The sequence below is a fragment of the Gordionus sp. m RMFG-2023 genome, chromosome 3, assembly GCF_954871325.1.
Source record: "Gordionus sp. m RMFG-2023 chromosome 3, tfGorSpeb1-WG-v2, whole genome shotgun sequence".
Taxonomy (NCBI): domain Eukaryota; kingdom Metazoa; phylum Nematomorpha; class Gordioida; order Chordodea; family Parachordodidae; genus Gordionus; species Gordionus sp. m RMFG-2023.
The window spans coordinates 25,488,085-25,507,981 of record NC_088777.1 but is presented as its reverse complement, the minus strand read 5'-3'; the positions used below and the strand labels follow the sequence as shown (position 1 = coordinate 25,507,981).

General features: G+C 27.4%; 1 protein-coding gene across 10 annotated transcripts in view; it reads left to right on the top strand.

Moving 5' to 3' along the window:
• Positions 1 to 19,897, top strand: part of LOC135925795 (dnaJ homolog subfamily C member 2-like) — a 32,368-nt gene that overhangs the window by 522 nt on the left and 11,949 nt on the right. For 5 of the 10 annotated variants that reach the window (XR_010571730.1, XR_010571729.1, XM_065461279.1 and 2 more), the window contains 9 exons: positions 9 to 174; positions 1,212 to 1,292; positions 1,350 to 1,415; positions 1,459 to 1,550; positions 7,126 to 7,241; positions 7,279 to 7,332; positions 7,374 to 7,670; positions 7,713 to 7,876; positions 7,926 to 8,037. Coding sequence is in view for 8 of the 10 variants with exons in the window: in XM_065461279.1 (XP_065317351.1) it covers positions 9 to 174; positions 1,212 to 1,292; positions 1,350 to 1,415; positions 1,459 to 1,550; positions 7,126 to 7,241; positions 7,279 to 7,332; positions 7,374 to 7,670; positions 7,713 to 7,876; positions 7,926 to 8,037 (1,148 nt within the window). In the remaining 2 variants the exon portion in view is untranslated. Of the gene's footprint in view, positions 1 to 8; positions 175 to 1,211; positions 1,293 to 1,349; positions 1,416 to 1,458; positions 1,551 to 7,125; positions 7,242 to 7,278; positions 7,333 to 7,373; positions 7,671 to 7,712; positions 7,877 to 7,925; positions 8,038 to 8,873; positions 9,094 to 19,897 lie in introns of those variants that run through there. The other 5 variants (XM_065461283.1, XM_065461280.1, XM_065461281.1 and 2 more) reach the window with 5 other exon arrangements.

Sequence of the window (19,897 nt, the reverse complement as noted above, 5' to 3'; positions counted from 1 at the left end):
TTTTATAGCTTTTGAAATTTTAAGTGATCCAATTAAAAGAAGATCATATGATAGTGTTGACCCATTATTTAATAATGATATACCTGAAACATTTATGCCTATACATAATGATATTTCTTGTCAATATGATCACTTTTTAAATGTATTTGATCCTGTTTTTAATAGAAATTCCAGGTTTTACATTCTTTTATATTTTATAATTTTAGTAAATATAAATTTTAAAATTTATATCATTTAAAATTTTTATAATAAAGGTCTATCAATAACAACATTTTTGTACCTTACCTATTTAGGATTTCATTTTTGCCTGGCATGGCCCAAATTTATATCTGGCCTTCCCAATTCAAATTATTTACTAAGGTTACTTGGCCTGGCTAAACTCCAGAAATATCCTATAAACAAATAACCAATAATGATGAGGATTTAAGTTTTTAGATTACTTATTAACAAAAAACACAAAATGTAGGTGTTTAACACCAAAAGTCAAAACTAAAATAATTAATATTATCAAATAAAGGAATAAATACATGGATTAATGATATAAAACTAAGAATAATTTATGCATAAATAAACTCCATCAATAAGATGACTAAGTACAGTGGTGTAGCTAGAAATTTTCCTTAGAGGGGGTCCATACATATAAATGCCTGGTGGGCTTTGCCCCCAGACCCCCTTTAACGGGCCTTCAGCCCTTTTGCCCAGCCTTCGGCCGGGTTTATCTTAAAAATCATAACCATATCTTCGATAATATATAATAAATATATTTTTTAACTGCATCAATAATATGTTATTATAATTTAGTAGATTATTCTCATGACTTTATAATAATACTACCCAGAATAATTTCAATAGTAATATATTATCCTTTCACAAACATCAAAACCAAAAAATATAAATATTAATGGTATTTATTTGATATAAAGTCACTTTTAAGTCTTTTGAACGTATAATCTAAAAAAATAATTTTGCTCTGGGAGGGGTCCAAACCTGAAAACCACCCCCGTAGCTACGCCACTGACTAAGTATATATACATTGAATAATACAGATGCATAACTACCCTAAATAATTCTTTCTAACCAGTGCTACATATATTAAATATTAACTACTTTATAAATCTGGCCAATTTTTTATATATAATTTAGGGATATAATTGACCTAAAACTTTTTAAATATTTTTATAATTTCCAATTAATATGATAATGAAATATAGATGGTCAACAATACAACCTGTACCAACTTTAAAATATATCAATGCCTCAAGTGAAGAAGTCAACAATTTTTATTCCTTTTGGTATTTGTGCTAATACATTTTTTAATATTTATATGCATAAAACTTTAAAATGTATAGGTACGATTTTCAATCATGGAGAGAATTTTCATATTTAGATAAGGAAGATAAAACGAAAGGAGAAAAGTAAAATATATTGTTTTAATATTTAAAATAATGATTATTAAAGTCGTGATGAAAGGAAATGGATTGAAAAACAAAACAAAATTGATAGACAAAAATTAAAAAAAGATGAAATTAATCGGATTAGAAAATTAGTTGGTACATTTTTTTTTAAGCAGAATATGTTTCTAGTTAGTATTATAAGAGAATAAACTTCTAGGGAAATTTATTATTTATTCTATTTATGGTCATTGTGGCATAGTATTGCAATTTATTGATTATTTATATCAGGGACATAACTAGAATAATTTTCTTAGGGAGACACAGGTTCAGAAATTGTATATTTTTATTGGATTTGACCTAGAATTGTATTTTGATAATTTTTATGATGAATAAGCAGATTAGAATAATAAATATATGTGTTATATAATAGTAAATGAATAATATAAATGAATAAATTAGGTAATATTATTCATAATTTTTTAAATTATTAATTATAATTTATGGGCATGTGTTTAAATATTCCTTAATTTTTACATGATAGCATCATTAAATTTTCATACTAAAAATCATTATTCTTAAAATAACGAAAGAAATAATTAATATAACTTAATTTTACATTATATTGTCATTAAGTTTTCTTATTAAAAATAAGGACTATTATTCTTAAAATAACGATAAATCATTTAATATTACTTATTTTTTTTATACAAACTACATTGGGAAATATTATTGAAATATTTATTGGTGCATGTTAGTTCAAAAAAGGAACATATTACCATTACTCATCACCTTGTAAAAAAAGGAAAACATTACTTACTATCAAAAAATTACATATTACTTGTTATTTAACATATACAAAATATATAAATTTTCTTTTTATTTATCTTTTTTTTGCCATAGATAATAAAAATAAATTATTCAAAAATAATATATTTAAAGTTCTTTTTGTATTAATTTATATTTATTTTAACAATTGATTTTGAAATTTTTGATCAGATCAACAGAGCACTTATTAAGTTTAACATAGCTCAATTGAGAATCAAAAATAATATATTTAAGAAAGTTCTTTTTGTATTCATTTATATTTATTTTTAACAATTGATTTTAAAAATTATGATCAGATCAACAGAGCACTTATTAAGTTCAACATAGCTTTTGCTGTGCTAAACATACTTTCAATTGAATTGAATTAGGCTTCATGTCATATCCTCATAAAATTTATTTTTATCATAATTTTATCTAAATTCATATCTTTGCTTTCATATATGTTTTTAGGTTTGAGCTGCTGGAAATTGATGTATTTGAAATCACAATCTACACTTTCAAAATGTAGATTTAATATCCTTAATTTTCTTTTAAAAAATGTTTTATACTGGTTCACTTCAAAATTGTTAAAACTGGGAAAAACGATTTTAAAGTTTACATTTAAATATAAAATATAAGTTAAACAAGTTATAGTCTAAAAAATTATTGCATGATAATTTTATTTAATAAAATCAAAATACACATTTTATGAATTATATTTTTGTTCAAAATATTTCTTATCAATTTTATTTATGAGAATTTAAATAAAAGCAAAATAAATGGAGTTAACTATTATAAATCATCATATTATATAATATAGACAATCTATTTAATTCTAATTTATTATTAGAAGTAATAATTTAACTGAATAAAAAATTATAATTTTTAACTGATAATTTTTTTCATTCATATTTTATAGTCCTCGCATGGGATTATACATGTGTAGTTCCTTTTACCAGATTTTTTTCTGTCAATTCCATCATAAAGGCAAAAAACACAAAGATAAATATATATCGCCACCTAAACAATCCTTTGTTCATTCCAATAGTTTCAGACACTGTGGTTCATTTGAACCTCAAGCCTAATTATTCAAAACAATAGGCAAAGGTTACCTTTTTATCACAGGTGATCCAAAGGAAGGTTTTACCTATGAGAAAGGCCAACCTAACCTGAATATATATTTTTTTAAAGTTTTCTTTCCTTTTTAAATATTATTATTGTTCTTTTAAAAATATATTTTTATTATATAGATATGTTATGTTTATATTTCTAATCAAAAATTTATCTTAATGTAATCTTTTTTTAATATTGAATTTGAATATAAAAATTTACATATTAAAAATTTTTCTTTTAAATGTGCACAACAGTTTATTATAAAATATTATAATATCATATATAGTGCTTATATAGCAAAAATTACAAAAATGACTCAAAATTGCAGGTGTTTTAGTCCAGAAGTCAATATTTTTAAATCTAGTATTTATATATTTATTGGAAATTAATCAATTAAAATCCACCCCCTAACTCAAAAATCTTAGAAATATCAAGTGGAGCACCCCAATTCTAGACCCACGATACCTTGATTGATTTATTATTAATTAGATTAACTGACTATAAAATTCAACAACAAAAATGTAGTTAAAATAAAAATGAAAAACCTTGATGTTATCTGAAGAAAAAAACTCAGCACGAGTAACGAATGGCGTTCCTTTTCCTCAAAAAAGGTAACGACATTATTTTACAGCACTTGTATTTATAGTTATGAGTGTATGTACAAAGTGTAAAAGTAGTTTATTTTGGATGAAATATTTCTATATATCAGTTTATATAATATTGTCTTCTATAAAAATAAATTCATCAACAAAAACAATAATGACTTTAGCTGCAATATGTTATAATAAAAAAATAATATCCAAAAATAACTACAAGACGACATGTTCATTTTCCTGTATTCAATTTATAAAATATTGATAGCTATAAAACCAATCAATGGACTAAAAAATATGACATTTATCCCTTTAATCAATAAAATACAATGTATAAACAAATACAACACGCCTACCCATAACAGGCCAAAATATTCCATAAAATGGTACAATTTGCCTATTACATAATAATTTATTTTTTAATTTAAATTTGTATCTTCTTTTTGCACCAGGGTTTGTTGGCCACTATAATCTCATAAATATTTGGGCATTTGTTGCTTCGCAGCATCTTAGTTTGGACATCATGGACCACAACCATGAGCAGTGTCTGGAACATCTTAGATCAAATACATTGGTGGTGGCTGCTTAATAATAGTTGTCCAAATATATGAGCGCTTGATTTGATTGTAAATTATGGTCCACATAATAAGAGGTGGCTTGATTGAACATTATCCAAATATTTAAGCAATGTCTGTCCAAATGTTCATTGAGTAGTTTTCCACCATTATAACTGAACACCAATATAACATATGAAGACCATACGTCTTATATTTATTATACCTATGTTTTAAAGATTAATTTATACAATGCTCATTAAGCTTTCCTTAGTAATTCAGACATTATGTTTAATTTATAAAAAACATTTTATTTATTTTATACAGTGTTTAGTTTGATCATGGTGACGAATACCTTTCATCCCATCTTCAAACTGGATATAACTTATTACCTAATTTTTCAATTATGTTACCCTTTTCTCATGATTTATTATATTATTATTATTAAATTTTACCCATTCTATTTGGCCGATTGTATATTTTAGCCCTTTGTCTACCTTGGGAAGAGCATTAATACCGCCCTTTAGTTTTACTAGATTAAAAAAAAAACTCGGGTTCTTCAACCCAATTTTTTTTAGTCAGAGTAACACTCTCGCTGTTTTTAGAATTATTGTAATATAAATTAGTGATCCAAACCTCGCCATTTTCATATTCTGCCTTTTCAGCAATGGCAACCATTCTCTCAGCCTGCCCATTAGAGCTAAGTTGATATGGTGGCATCAAAATATGTTTTGCTTTTTTCTTTACAGAACTATTTAAAGCTTTTGCGAATGAAAGTTGGACCTCTATAAGAGACTATGGTTTCGGACCGAATTTGACCCATAAATTTTGTAATATTTTTCATAAAAAATGCTTGTTAAGCCACGGACACCTTCATATTAAATTCATTTTGAATATTAATCTACGACTAGGAAAGTTTAAATAAGAAAATCGACGTGAATTCGTTCCCATCTATTTGGCCAAATACTGTTCACATCTTTATGAAGCATGGTGGTATAGGTATTACAGGAAATACATTTTTTTGTAATTGTTGTTATTCATGCCAGGACAACATATATATTCGCTGGTCTATTGTTTCATTTCTATACCTTGATGACCTGCATGTAATAATTAATATTTTATTTAGTTTTCCATGGAATAACGACTCGGTTACCTTACGTTATACAATAGTCCACTATAGACAATTCTGTATTTTTTATATAATTATTTTGACTCTTTTCTAGTGTTGAACATAATTTTAATCAATTTGATTTTTATCTTTCAAACTATGTGTTTTAAGTTCATTCGAGGTAGTGGGACCACCTTTTACCATATGTGATAAGGAATGAATTAACACAGCCTCCCCATTTGCAAATATTTGTTATTTCACTGCCCAGTCCTAACCTGTATAAAATACCACAAGCAATTTTCCTTACGTTGCTGATATTTAAATAAAATTGAAACGCCCTACGAGCAATAACCACCACTAAGGTGCCGGTTATAACATTAATTCCTTATTATCACGTTTAAATAAGTGAATTAATGGTTTACAATCTGTATAGATCACAAATTTTTGATTAAATACCTTCGGTATTTGGTTAACTCATATATGACCTCCAGGGCCTCCTATTCAAAAACGATAGCGTGTTCCCACATCGCAGAAAACCCATGAGAAAAACATAATTGGTCTTTCTATATTATATATTAGATGTAATGAAGCACCGCCTACACCTTTATTAGAGGCATCAACGGCCCAAATTATTGGTAAACCATCCTCACCAATTTTTATTATAATAACTCAAAAGTAGTTTGCTTGGCTTCCCTCCATTCAAAATTGAGATTCTTTTAAATTGATATAATGGATCAACTATTTTAGCAAACTCTTCACAAATCTATTGTAATAATGTTGATGCTTGTTAGCTGTATCTTTAAAATTTTTTACCTAGGGGTTTTACCTCGACCGCTTTAATTTTTTGACCCAAGTAGACAACTTCTCTCGACTGGCTCTTAAGCCTTAGAGAGAATTCGTTTAAAAATCTCACCTAAGCGATGGTTATGTTGTTCAGGAGTGATGCCTATAATCAATACACCATGCATGTAATAGATCTCCTTCTAAACTGGGAAACGGAAGCCATTGTGCCTTGAAAAATGGGCACAAAGGCCAAAGGATATCCGGAAAAAGGTTAATAAACCTTTAGAAGTAGTTATCGTAAATAGCTTACTTATGCCCTCTCTTCGAGGTAATTCTATATAAACTGTGGAGAAGTCAACTTTAGAGAAATATTTGCTAAAATTTCTTAAATTCTTGGAAGTGGATATTTAACCTCCACAACCCAAGGATTGTGAGTAACTTCAAATTCTGCGCACAGCTTTAACTTTTCATTCGATCTGATCTGGATCAAGGGTGTAGCCCAATCACTATAATCGATGGCGACATAAACTCAACTATTTTTTCAATATAATGATTTAATCACAATGATAAATTTTCTACAATATATACCAAAACATTAAAAAACTCTTTAAAATTTGCATTAAAAAAAACTTTTAACCCATATCTCAACTTTTAATACTGTATATCCTTATAAATTGGAGGGAATTCCTATATAATACCAATCTTAAAATAAAGTTGAAAAGGTTAGCTAATTGCCTGATATATAATTTATATTTTAAACTTTTTACATAATTAAGATATAGCATACAAAAATGATCCTAGAATCGAACGTATAAAATTAGAAGCGAAAGAGCGAAAAAATGCTTATAAATTGGCTAAGCAAATGGCAATGAAAACCAGATTTTCAGAAGAGGTAACAATCTATAAAATTTATACTTTACTTTTTATAGTTTAATAATTTTGAAATTAAGGACGAATCAGATATCGCTCACAATTCAAAAGAGGCACCAATAGTTATAACTTTATATAATATTTAATGTTTTAGGAAGAAGAAAAAAAACAAAAAATAGACATTCAAAATGATAGAAAAAGAGCCTTAAAATGTCAAAAAAAATTATTAACGAATTATATATTAGCTAAAAGTAATTCCCAAATGGATACAAATACCATTAATTTATATCAAAATTTGGGTTTTCATGATAACGTTGAATTTTTAATACAAATTGATAATCTTACCAATTGGCTCTCTTTAGATGATTTAATCGATATTAATAGAAAATTTAAATTATTCAAAGATAACGATACCTATTTTGAACCATTGGTTCAAATTTTAAAAGAAAAAGTTAGTTTTATTTTTACAATGTTTTATCTTTTATGAACTTAGTTAAAAGATATGACACATGAATTTATAAAAGAAAAAACTCAGCATTTGGCTGTTAATAATGCTCATACTAGCCATATTAATTGTGCTCATCATATATGGACTGAACATGAAATTAAAGACTTAATTAAGGCAACTGAACTATACCCTTCAGGAACCATTTCAAGGTTTTTTTATAGATATCCCTGTTGTTTTATCATTAAGTAATATGTTTAGATGGGAAGTTATAGCTCATTATTTATCCAAACGTTATATTGATAGACCCAAAACCTCAAAGGATATCATTGATAAATTCAAAGAACTTAAAAGTTTAGAAAAGTCAAATAATGTAAATAAATATATATTTTTATCAATGTCATGACTAGGGGTGTACCGATACCACTTTTTGGAGGCCAATCCGATCCGATATTCCAGATATTAAATTGATATCGGCCGATTACCGATCATATTTAATTTTGTATTCTGTAAAGATACCAATGGTTTTAATTTTTAATACACTTTATATTAGTATAAAATCAATAATTTAACTATACAATAACTTATGTCATTTAAATATATTATAATGATCAGTTATAGTTTATATTCAATTAAATTGCAATTCTAAAAGTATATAAAATATTTTTATTGTTAAATTTCTTTTATATAATAAGTAATAACATTAATATATATTATGAAATTTAAAATAATATTTAACATTAATATATCGAAGATTTCTTTTTAGAAATAACAAAATTTCCAATTTATTAGAAATCAGCCTGCGGGGATGTGTCAATATCACCAGCTTCACTAAAAACAGATTTGAAAAGATTATCGCACATTTTTATAAACAGAATGTGCAAAAAAATAGCAATATGGCAGAATATTAATTGATTAATTATTATTATTAAAAAAATATACATAAAAATAGATTTCGATTTTATTTATAAAAATAAATGATTTTAGATATAATTTTTTCAAAAAAAATTATTTTTGATAAAGACGCCATTTTATATTGGATCGGATCGGAAAATTTTATAATATTGGCCGATAACCGATATTTTAAAATCGGTAAAATATCGGCTCGATCCGATAAATAATATCGGTACATCCCTAGTCATGACTAAGCTAATATTTTTTTTAATCATTATTTATAATTTAAATTTATTTTTTAAATATTTATATTAGAGATTTGCAAGGCCCAGCTTGTTTAGGCTTTTTAAAGATTTTTTCCAAGCCCGGCCGTTAATATTTTACGAAATATCCACCCTCTGTCCGACGAATCATGACCATCAATTTTTGATATCTTTATCTAATTTTTTCCTAATCTCAATTAAGGCTCTTATATCTTTCCTATGTGGTTACCTATTCTAAGACAACTTTTTTGCAAATCAATCGTATTTGATATCTGTATTTGTAATCGGATCATATCATAAATAACTTGTTTAATATTTTGTGAATCTACATTTATAGATTTATTATTTTTGTTAGACAGCTCTTGAAATACAAAGAAATAAGCATATTGTAATTTATTTAGATAGTATCAATAAAAAATTTTTTTTTTCTCTTTAGCTTTCACCTTTTCTGGTGGTAAGCTCCTTCATCTTCTGTCTCCACTTTATGTTATTCATACAATCTCTTTTATCTAATTTATACTTCTTTATATTGGCTCTAACTTTATGGCCCCATTGAAGTTTTGGCCTTCCTCTTTTACGTTTGCACATCACTTCCAAACTCTCAACCTTATTTCCTATGTAGTTCATAGGCCTTCTCATTGTGTGCCCATACCACCTAAGTCTCACTTTATCCTTTCTTGTTACCACAGCAATCATCCTCAGTAGTTTGTAGACTTCTCTCGTCTCACCTTGGTTGGCCATGTTTCCGAACTATATAGAATAGTTGGTTGTACTATGGAACTGTAAATTTTTTCCTTTAATTTGTGTGGGATTCTATTGTCAAATAGCACTCCAGATTAATATCTCCACTTTAACCACCCTTGATTAATTTTACTCTTTATCTTTTTTTCTATTGTGCCTTTTGTTTGTACAGTGGAGCCCAAATATTTGCATTGAATTGCCGATATCTGCCATTCATTTATATCAATACTCTCTGTTTCATCTCCACCTATCACCATATACTCCGTCTTTTCTCTATTTACTTTTAGTCCGTGCTTTTCTAGGATATTTATCCAACTCACCAATCTTTCTTTCATTTCATCCTTGGATGGCAAGTATCACAATATCATCTGCAAATATCATATTCCCCGGGACTGTATGAGGTATAGACTGTGCTAATACATCTATTACTGTAATGAAGAGAAGTGGGCTGAGAGCCGACTCTTGATGAACTCATTCGGCTATTGTGAAGCCTGCTGAAGTACCTGTTGTGCTATGGACCATTGTTATATGACCCATATACATATCCTGTATTATTCTTATAAATTTTTCGGGAACCTTTTTGTGGCGTAGCGCCCACCAGATAAGTTTTCTTGGAATGCCTTTTCTAGATCGAGAAAGACCATGTGTAGCTTTTTGTTCTTTTCCCTCTATTTTTCACTCATCTGCCTAATTGTGTGGATAGCATCAGTTGTTGATCTCCCAGGCATAAAACCAAACTGAGTCACTCCTATTTCGATTATGTCTCTTAATTTTTTTTAAATTATTTTTTCGTATAGTTTTAGACAGTGTGACATTAGTTTTATGCCCCTGTAATTTTGACAATTTTGTGGATCCCCTTTATTTTTGAAGATAGGAACTAGATAGCTCTGCCTCCATTTTTGAGGAACCTCTTCATTTCCAAGTATTTTATTGTATAGATTTGTGAGGAAATGTATTCCATCATCTCCTAGTGCTATAAGAATATCATCTGGACCCCTAGCTTTGTTGTTTATCATATGCTCGAGGCATACAATTATTTATTGTTCTGTTATTGGTTGTACAAGGTTTTGACATGGGGAGTGTTTATCTAGATATAGTATGTGGGGATTAAAGTTGAGAAGCTCCTGAAAATATTCTTTCCATCTATTCATTATTTCTTTTTCCTTTATTATCAATTTCCCATCTTTATTCTTGATTACTTTTGGAGCTCCGTTTATATCCCTAGTATTCTTTTCTAGCTGTTTGGCTAATCTGTATATTTTATTTTGCCCATCTTTGGTATGTAGTTCTTCATACATGTCATCGTATGCCATGGATTTTGACCTAGCCACCGCCTTTGTAGCTATTCTCTTGGATTTTTTGTATCTTGCCTTGTCATCTGGGTTTTTGGATTTGTACCATATTTTATAAAGGGTTTTTTTCTCCTGTATAGTGGTTTGTACCTCTTCATTCCACCACCATAGTTCTTTGTATGATTTGTTACCTCCCCTTGTCAAGCCTAGTGTTGATTTGGCAGTGTCTATTAATCTGGATGAAAGGTCTGTCTAATTTTTTCACTGACTTGTGAGGAATCTATTGTTTCAATGTTTGCATTGATTGCAAAGGCATCTATCATTGTTTTTAATTTACCCCATTTGATGCATGGTTCCAGTTTTATCTTTTTTTGAGTGGATTTATTTGCGATGTAAAAATCCATGACTAGTAGCTTGTGTTGCGCAGCAATATCTTCTCCTTAGATGACTTTGCAGTCTATTACATCTTTTAATCTTCTGCAAGAGATTAGCATGTAATCTATCTGTGTTTTCCTTGTACCACTTTCATATGTTATTAAATGACTGTCTTTTTTCCTATAATAGGTGTTGGTTAAGGCAAGGTCGAAGGCTTGCACAAATTTCAGTACATGCCCTCCTTCATCATTCCTTTCTCCATATCCAAAACCACCATGATGCCTTTTGTAGCTATCTCTTGTTTTTCCCACATGCGCATTTAAGTCATCACCTATTATGACTAGATCATCCTTAGGGATTTCCATTACGCTTCATCAAGGATAGCTCTAAAGTCATCTTTCTCTTCTTCCTTGAACCCGTTTGAGGAGCATATACTGAAAGGATATGTAGTATTGATTGACCAATGCAGTTTTATCTTCATTAGTCTATCAGAGGTCCTGTTGACTTCTACTACTGAGGAGGTTAGATCTTGACTGAGGATGATGCCTACACCGTTCCTATTGCTAACAATTGCATTATAGTACAATTTATACCCATCTTTAATCATTAAAGTCTTCTGACCTTTCCATTTCGTCTTTTGTATGCACGCTATATCAACTTTTCTCTTGTTCAACATTGATGCCAATTCTCTCGTTTTACCATTAAGCGTCCCAATATTCAAACTTGCTAATATTGTCTTATTTGCTTTGACCTTTACTTTACTTTTCACAGGATGGAGGTCTACACCCTGCGCGTCGCTTGGAGGGAACGCCCTAGTTTTCATATTCATATTTTCATTTGTTTCCTTCATTTTGTTTATTGGACAAGTAGCCTAAGCACCCGGCTGTCCAGGCCTGTCGGTGACCGGGGTGTCATCTCTAAGCTCCAAATTCATCTTACCATTTGTCTTTACACATCAGTCATCGAAGAAAAACCTGAAAGTGTTTTTGCTCCTTACCAGGATTGAACCTGCGTCCTCTGCGTCGTTCTGTTTCCAAGCATACATCTAACCCATTAAGTCACCCCGGCGATATAGTATCAATAAAAATATTAGCTTGAAATTTAAAAAATATCAAAATTATAATGCCCGTGCTGACTGGCCTATTAAAATTAACGAAAAATCAGATTTGCAAGACCCTGCCTTATTTTTTTTATATAAAATGTTCGACCCTGCCCAAAAAATTTTATATTCAAAATGCCTGACCCGACCCGCAAGCCGGAATTTGCAGATCTCTAATTATATTATATTTTAAGTCAAAATTGTTTTTGAATAGTTTTGAAAGAAAAGATTTTCTCGTTAATAAAAAATTCAGAATATTTACAAGTCAGGCGCGTCGTTAGACTTCTTAATTTTTATGTCAACTAAACATAATGAATATTATTTACACCTATTTTAGCATTATAAGTGTACATTATTTAGTTGCCTCTCTTAAAACATTATATTAATTTTTTTTATCAATTTATTCTTTTATTCTCAAACAAATACACTTAAATATAAAACTAATATTTCTTTTTAAATGTAAATCTCAACGATAACATATTTAATATATAAAAATATTTAAAATAAAAACTAATATTTCAGCTTTCTATATGTAATTAATTCCATAATTGCAATTATATTCAAGGTTGAGTTCAGAGATAAAAAATTTAAAAAGGGTTTCAGGGTTTGTTGACTAGTGCTGTAAACGTTACTTCAAAAATTAAATGCATTACTCGTTATCTTGTGAAAAAGGAACGGTTACTCTAGTTTAACAATAAATATATATAAAAGAATTTTACCTCAAAGATAATAAAAATAAAAGTTTACACAAATAATATATTATAAGATATGATCTTTTTGTAATATTTATTTTTAACAACAATTTATTTTCAAAATTTTATTCAAATAAACAAGAGCGCTTCAACATAGCTTTAGATGCGCTAAACACGCGTTCAACTGGTGCAGAGGATGGGAGAGTTGTATTGTATTTATTAAATAAAAATTTTAATTGGGATAATTTATTAACAATATTTAATGAATGATCTTTATTTTCAAAAAAAACTTATTAGATTATTTTTACAAGAATCATTATTCAGATCGTTAACAATTTTTTAAATTTTTTTATCAGAATTAATCTGAATATGCATAATTTTACCTTCATATGTTTTTTAAGATTTGAGTTGCACATCGAGTGTGAAATATTTGAATTAGTGCACAATCTACAATTACAGTGTAGACTTGATGCTTTTAATTTTATTCATTTGTGTAAAAAATATTTCATACTGGGGGCAAGGCAGAGGTAAAAATCTTCATCTAAAGAAATAATACTAATGACATATATTCTTTATAAAATAAATTATAATATTATAGAATATTAACTGTATAAAATTAAACAACAAAAATTTAATAAATAAAAAAAAGAACCTTGGTAGTTAATGGACTAGATTATTTATAAAATTAAAAAATATATATAATTACAGGGTTTACCATTCAAAAAAGGAAAAGTTTCAATCATAAAAGGAAAAGGTCCGATCAAAAAAAGGAAAAGGGTCAATCATAAAAGGAAGAGGTTCAATCAAAAAAGGAAAAGGCCTAAACAAAAAAGGAAAAGTGTCAATCAAAAAAAAAATTCCTAAAAAAAGGAAAAAGTCCTATTAAAAAAAAAGTGTCAAATAAAAAAGGAAAAAGTTCAATTAAAAAAGGAAAAGTGTCAAACAAAAAAGGAAAAGGTCCAATCAAAAGAGGAAAAGTGTCAATCAAAAAAGGAAAATTCCCCAAAAGAAAGGAAAAGTGTCAATCAAAAAAGGAAAATTTCCATTCACTAAAGGAATGTTGTAATTTTTTAAATTTTTTTTGTCATTCCTTCATATATTATTTCTAACTTTTTGCGATTTCTTTACTTTTATGTATCTCTTCTTAATTTATTTTTCTTCTCATTTTTGATAATTCTTTTGTCTTTTTAAAAATAATTTATAAATTTTCCGTTATTTTTTTTCACCTCTCTGCTCCATTTTTTTAAACAATTCTTCACTTTTTTTCATCATGCATACAATATTCTTTTTATGTTTATTTCTCCTTGTATTTAATTTTCACTAAATTTTTGGTAGACAATTTTTTTATTATAATTTTTTGCATATCAAATTATGTAATTTCAATTACGATATATATGTAATATAGTAAGAAGCAAAATTTTTTATTATTAAAAATTTCTCCTCTTCTACATTTCGGAATATAGGTCTCCATATTTCTAAAATTATTTTTGGCATTCTTCTCAGATATATTCCTCTTTTTCCATGCTCTATGAAACGAATTAATTCTTCCTCGTTACTAGGATTTTGATTTCTTACAAAATCCTTCCATTGAAAAAACACATTTTCAGTAGGATTAAGATTCGGACTGTAAGTTGGTTAATATTTCAATGTATTCCCTTAATTGTATGATTATGATGAAATGGAACATTATTCATTACAAAAATCATATTAATCTACCTTCTTCAAAATGATTTAATATTTCATTTACAAAGTTGCTAAAATATATAGCATTGCAAGGGCCATCAAGAACTTCTAATCTAAATATTCCTGCAATTGTGAGAGCCGCGATTATAGTATAATTTATTGTCTTTATTCCTTGAACATTTTTAATCAGGGATGTGAACCCTTCGACAAAAAAAAGGGTCCGGGTTCGGGTCCGGTAATAAATTTAAAAAGGACCCGGGTCCAGGGTTCGGGTCCGGGTTAAGAGGAACATAAAAATAATGACTCAAAATAAGACTATTTTCATTCATTTTTTATTATACTTCAATATATACACATTTATAATTCGAAATGAGATAATTTATATTTTAAATATTTTATTCAATCGCACAATCATGATATCTTCTAAAATATCATCCTTCAGATTTCCACGTAAATTAGTCAACGATGAAAATCCACGTTCTACGCTTACCTAAAATAGATAGTCATTTTTATAATACATAAATTATTGTACTTGTGTCGCCGGTACAGCCATGACGATTCTAGAAAAGGTATATAATTCTGGATATATTGAAGAATTTTCCTCCCAGAATTTTAAAAAGTTTGCATCTCTATTTATTCTCATAACTTCCGAGAACTTTTCTATTAAAGATACAATAGATATTTTTGCTCCTTTCTATCAGATGATAATTTAATTTTTTTCTCTATCTAATAGTAAAATTTCCAGATCATCAATATCGTTATCATTATCATTGTTATCGCTACAACCAGTAGATATTGTTGTAACCACCAATGTATTGTAAATAATAGAGTTTTGGGTATGCCATAAATCTTTAAGATGGTCTATAGCCATTTGTTTTTCCTCACTACTTAATAAAACCTGATATCACGGGTCTAAATATATCGAAGCATATACAACACTATTTTGTAAATTTTGTTGCTCTCTTATTTTCGTATTTTTTACTACTTCATTTGAAAAAGAACTTGTTAATCTCCCTAACTCTAATCGACATCTTAACCATATGCCATAAAAATCCGATAAACATAATTGTTCAGCTTGCACTCTTAATGTTGTTATTTTTAAAGGAACCAGCACACTAGTAAGCTCTTTTACTTGATTCCAATCATCTTCTGAAAAAATGATTTCACATGCTCCTATGATAAAATCATTACAGAAATCTTACAAACTTAATAATCGCTCTAGCATCATACACATAGAGGACCAACGTGTTGTGCAATCTAAAATTGCCATTTACCTTTTCATGGATTTTAATATTCTAACAATTGTGGGAGTTCTTAAATATTTTACAACATCCCTTGCTTTATCAATTATAGTTTTAAAGTGACTATTTTTTACGGAGATTCCACGAAAAAAATTATAAAAATTTTGCATTATTTTTTAAAAATTAATAAAATTATAAAAATTTTATATTATTTTTTAAAAATTAATAAAATTATAAAAATTTTATATTATTTTTTTAAAAATTAATAAAATTATAAAAATTTTATATTATTTTTTAAAAATTATATTTTTACATTAATTAAAAAAAAAAATTTTAAGTTAAAAATTTTTAACACCCTGAACCCTTGGACCCTACACTTTTTAAAAGGGTCCGGGTTCAGCCAAAATACGAGGGTTCAGGGTCCGGGTTCACATCCCTGTTTTTAATAGCCTTTATTTATTTATGAATATCCATATAACCGCCTCATTGATATTGAAAACCCGCTCTCATCGATAAATATTCTGACATAATTATTTCTCTGGATATTTGAAAATGAGGTGCATTTTGTCAAAATGTACCATTTTTCGGTGCTTTAAACGGCCATATCTTAGCGGTTAAACGTTTTGGAAGGTAAAATTTCATTTTTTTCTTAGTTATAGTATATACTATCAGTATACAAAATTTAAGAAAAATTGAAGGGGTTCGGGTTGAAAATTGACTTTTTTTTGTCGATTTGATATGGAATTCACCATATATATATGATATAGTGGCGTAGCCAGGATTTATCCAATAACAAAATTTTACAGAGAATTTTATTTATTATTAAAAATACTATATAACATCCCATTATTTAACCAGTTGTGTTGAGCACTAAGTGCTCTTGTTTGTCTGATCAAAATTTTGAAATTAATTGTTGCTAAAAATAAATAAAATTGTTACATAAAGATGTTATCTTATAATATATTATTTTTGTTTAATTTTATTTATATTATAATTAAATATATTAATATTTTTTTTTATAAAACGATCTTATATATTCTTTTTGTATAGTTTTATTTATATTATAATTAAATATATTAATATTTTTTTTATAAGACGATATTATATATTCATTTTGTATAGTTGTATTTTATTATATAAATAAATATTATTTTTGTATATATTTAATTTTTTTAAGTAACGAGTAGCCCGTTATTTTTTTGAAAAGTTGGTAACGCGCGTTCCTTTTTTGAAAAGGTAACGAGTAACGGTAACGCGTTTCTTTTTTGTAATAACGTTTACAGCACTACTAATTAATCAAAATTTTAATATATATAATTTTATTTTTAAAATAATTTTCGAAACTTTTAAGTATATTTAAATCAATTTTTTATTACATAAAATTAGAATTATAAATTAACTAATATTTTTCAATTATAAAAGTTAGTAAAGTGTTAAATACATAAATATGAAAATATCATTTTAAGAAACCCGAATGATTATTGGTTATACTTTTTTGTATTTGGGTGTAGATACATGTGGAAAACCTAAAAATTAAAAAAAATGTTTCTTTGACATTTAATTTATGAGTAGATTTAGAATTGAAAAATTACAGCAAACTTGTAAGGTACATATTGCTGGCGTTATTGATCGAATCTCTTCATTTTTGTTTTTTAGATGCTTATATTTACGTGTAAAACATTATCCTAAATATTGTGATTTAACTAATGCAACGTTACTACAAAAAATAAACGCGTTACCGTTACTAGTTACATCTGAAAAATGGAAAGCGTTACCATTTTACAAAAGGAACGCGCGTTACCGACTTTTCAAAAAAGTAACGGGCTACTCGTTACTTAAAAAAATTAAATGTTATATATAATGCAAAAGAATATTTTTTTTTCCGACAATATATAATAAAATAAAACTATACAAAAAGAACATATATGATAAGATCTTTTTATAATAAAATTTTCATATATAATTATAATATGAATAAAATTATACAAAAATAATATATTATAAGATAACATCTTTATGTAAACAATTTTTTATTTATTTTTAACAACAATTGATTTTCAAAATTTTGATCAGATAAACATGAGCGCTTAGTACTCAACACAGCTTTCGCCGTGCTAATCACACGTTCAATTGGCCCAAAGGATGGGAGAGTGGTGTTATATTTAATAAAAAAAAATTTCAATTCGGGGAATTTATTAAAAATATTTAAGGAAATATCTTTATTTTGAAAAAAGCTTGAAAAATCATCTTCACAGAGATCTTCATTCATTTCCTCATCAAAAAATTTTTTATCATTATCTATAAATATTCTAGTGTGTGTTGTATAAAGGAATCAAGCCTGTTCTTTCTTTATCAATATCTTTTCTCAAACTGGAAATAAGTTCTAGCATTCTTCCTTTATTGACCTCTAATTTTATCCAGGGCCAATCCAATTTAAATAGTGGGTGAATTATTGCCGATAGTATATATTCATCATCATAGATGTGTTTGAATCTATTGAAATTTGATAGTCAAATATAAATTATACGCAATATTTGAACTGTATACTTTTTATCTATGGCTTCCAGGATTGAATCAATAAGCGGCTTACAAAAATTAAAATTATTTAAAGACAATTTTTTAAGTTTTGATATTATAATGGTTATAGTGGGAGTGAGATATCCCAAATGCATATTTTCTTCGCTCTCTAAAATTGAAAGAGCCGTAGCTATCGGTTCCATAACCTATAAAATCATATATATACATATCATATTTTAATTAACACTAACCATACAATATTCATCTATGAACGACTTGTCGTTATCTGAAAATCTCCGTAATCCAGATTTGTTGCAAGATTCATCAAATTTTTGGTAAATCATCTTAAGACTATTTATTAATTTTACAGAGTTATAGAAATAATTCCATCTTGTTTTAACAGGTTTAATCAAATATCTTTTCATATTTTCCTTAAAAATGGCTGCACAGTTAGAAGATTGCCCATGTTTATTCCACAAAAGCTTACATTTAGAAAATGTAATTTTTGAAATGGTTTTATAATGGATATAATTGAGTGCCTTTTCAGTGTCAATACTTGCAATAAGATTTAAAGTGTGTGCTGAACAGGAATGATGCTCAGGTAAGTATACAATACTATCATTAATATTTTGATCTTCAAATACAAATAATGGCAGAGGAACTATTTCATCATCCTCCGATTCCTCTCCTTGTTCATATACTCTAATAAATTTTTAATAAATATATTATATAATTTTTTTTACTTGAAGGCTTTTAAATAATTTCTAGCATTATTGGTAATGCATTTGGTCACTTTATTTTGTATCTTATATATGGTAAAAATTTCAAAGATTATTTTTGCTAGATAATCATATGTATATTTTTGGTTTAGCCTTCTACAAGCTAAGCAGACTGAAACCCTCTCAAGAGTGCCTGGGTGTAACCAGTGTACCGTCATCCTGAAATAAGAACTTTTTAAAAAGACAATATTATCAATCTATAGAATATATATTTTTATATACCAATGATAAGCTGACTAAGAATCCACAGTTGTACAGACAATTTTTGGGATACACAATAGATCCCATTTTTAATCCCTCACTAAGCTTATTGGAAAACATTAAAATTGAAATTATAATTGCCAAAGATAATTTTTCAATTTCTTATCTTTATCAGATCAGAATTATCATATAAAAAGGAATCAGGAAAAATATCTAGGTTCAGTTCTCTAAAACAAAATTTCAAATTTTGATATAAAAATCTTGACAGAATAGAGCACTCTTTGAGACCATAAAATGATTTGCAGACCTTTTTTATGTGAATTACACTTTAGACTGTTTATTTTATTTTATTACCTTACATATTAATACGTGCACTAAAGAAAGGTCATTTTCAACTTTAAAAGGGTTAAATAACCAAATCTATCTCAGAGTTCTCACTTTTTAAATCCAAATAAT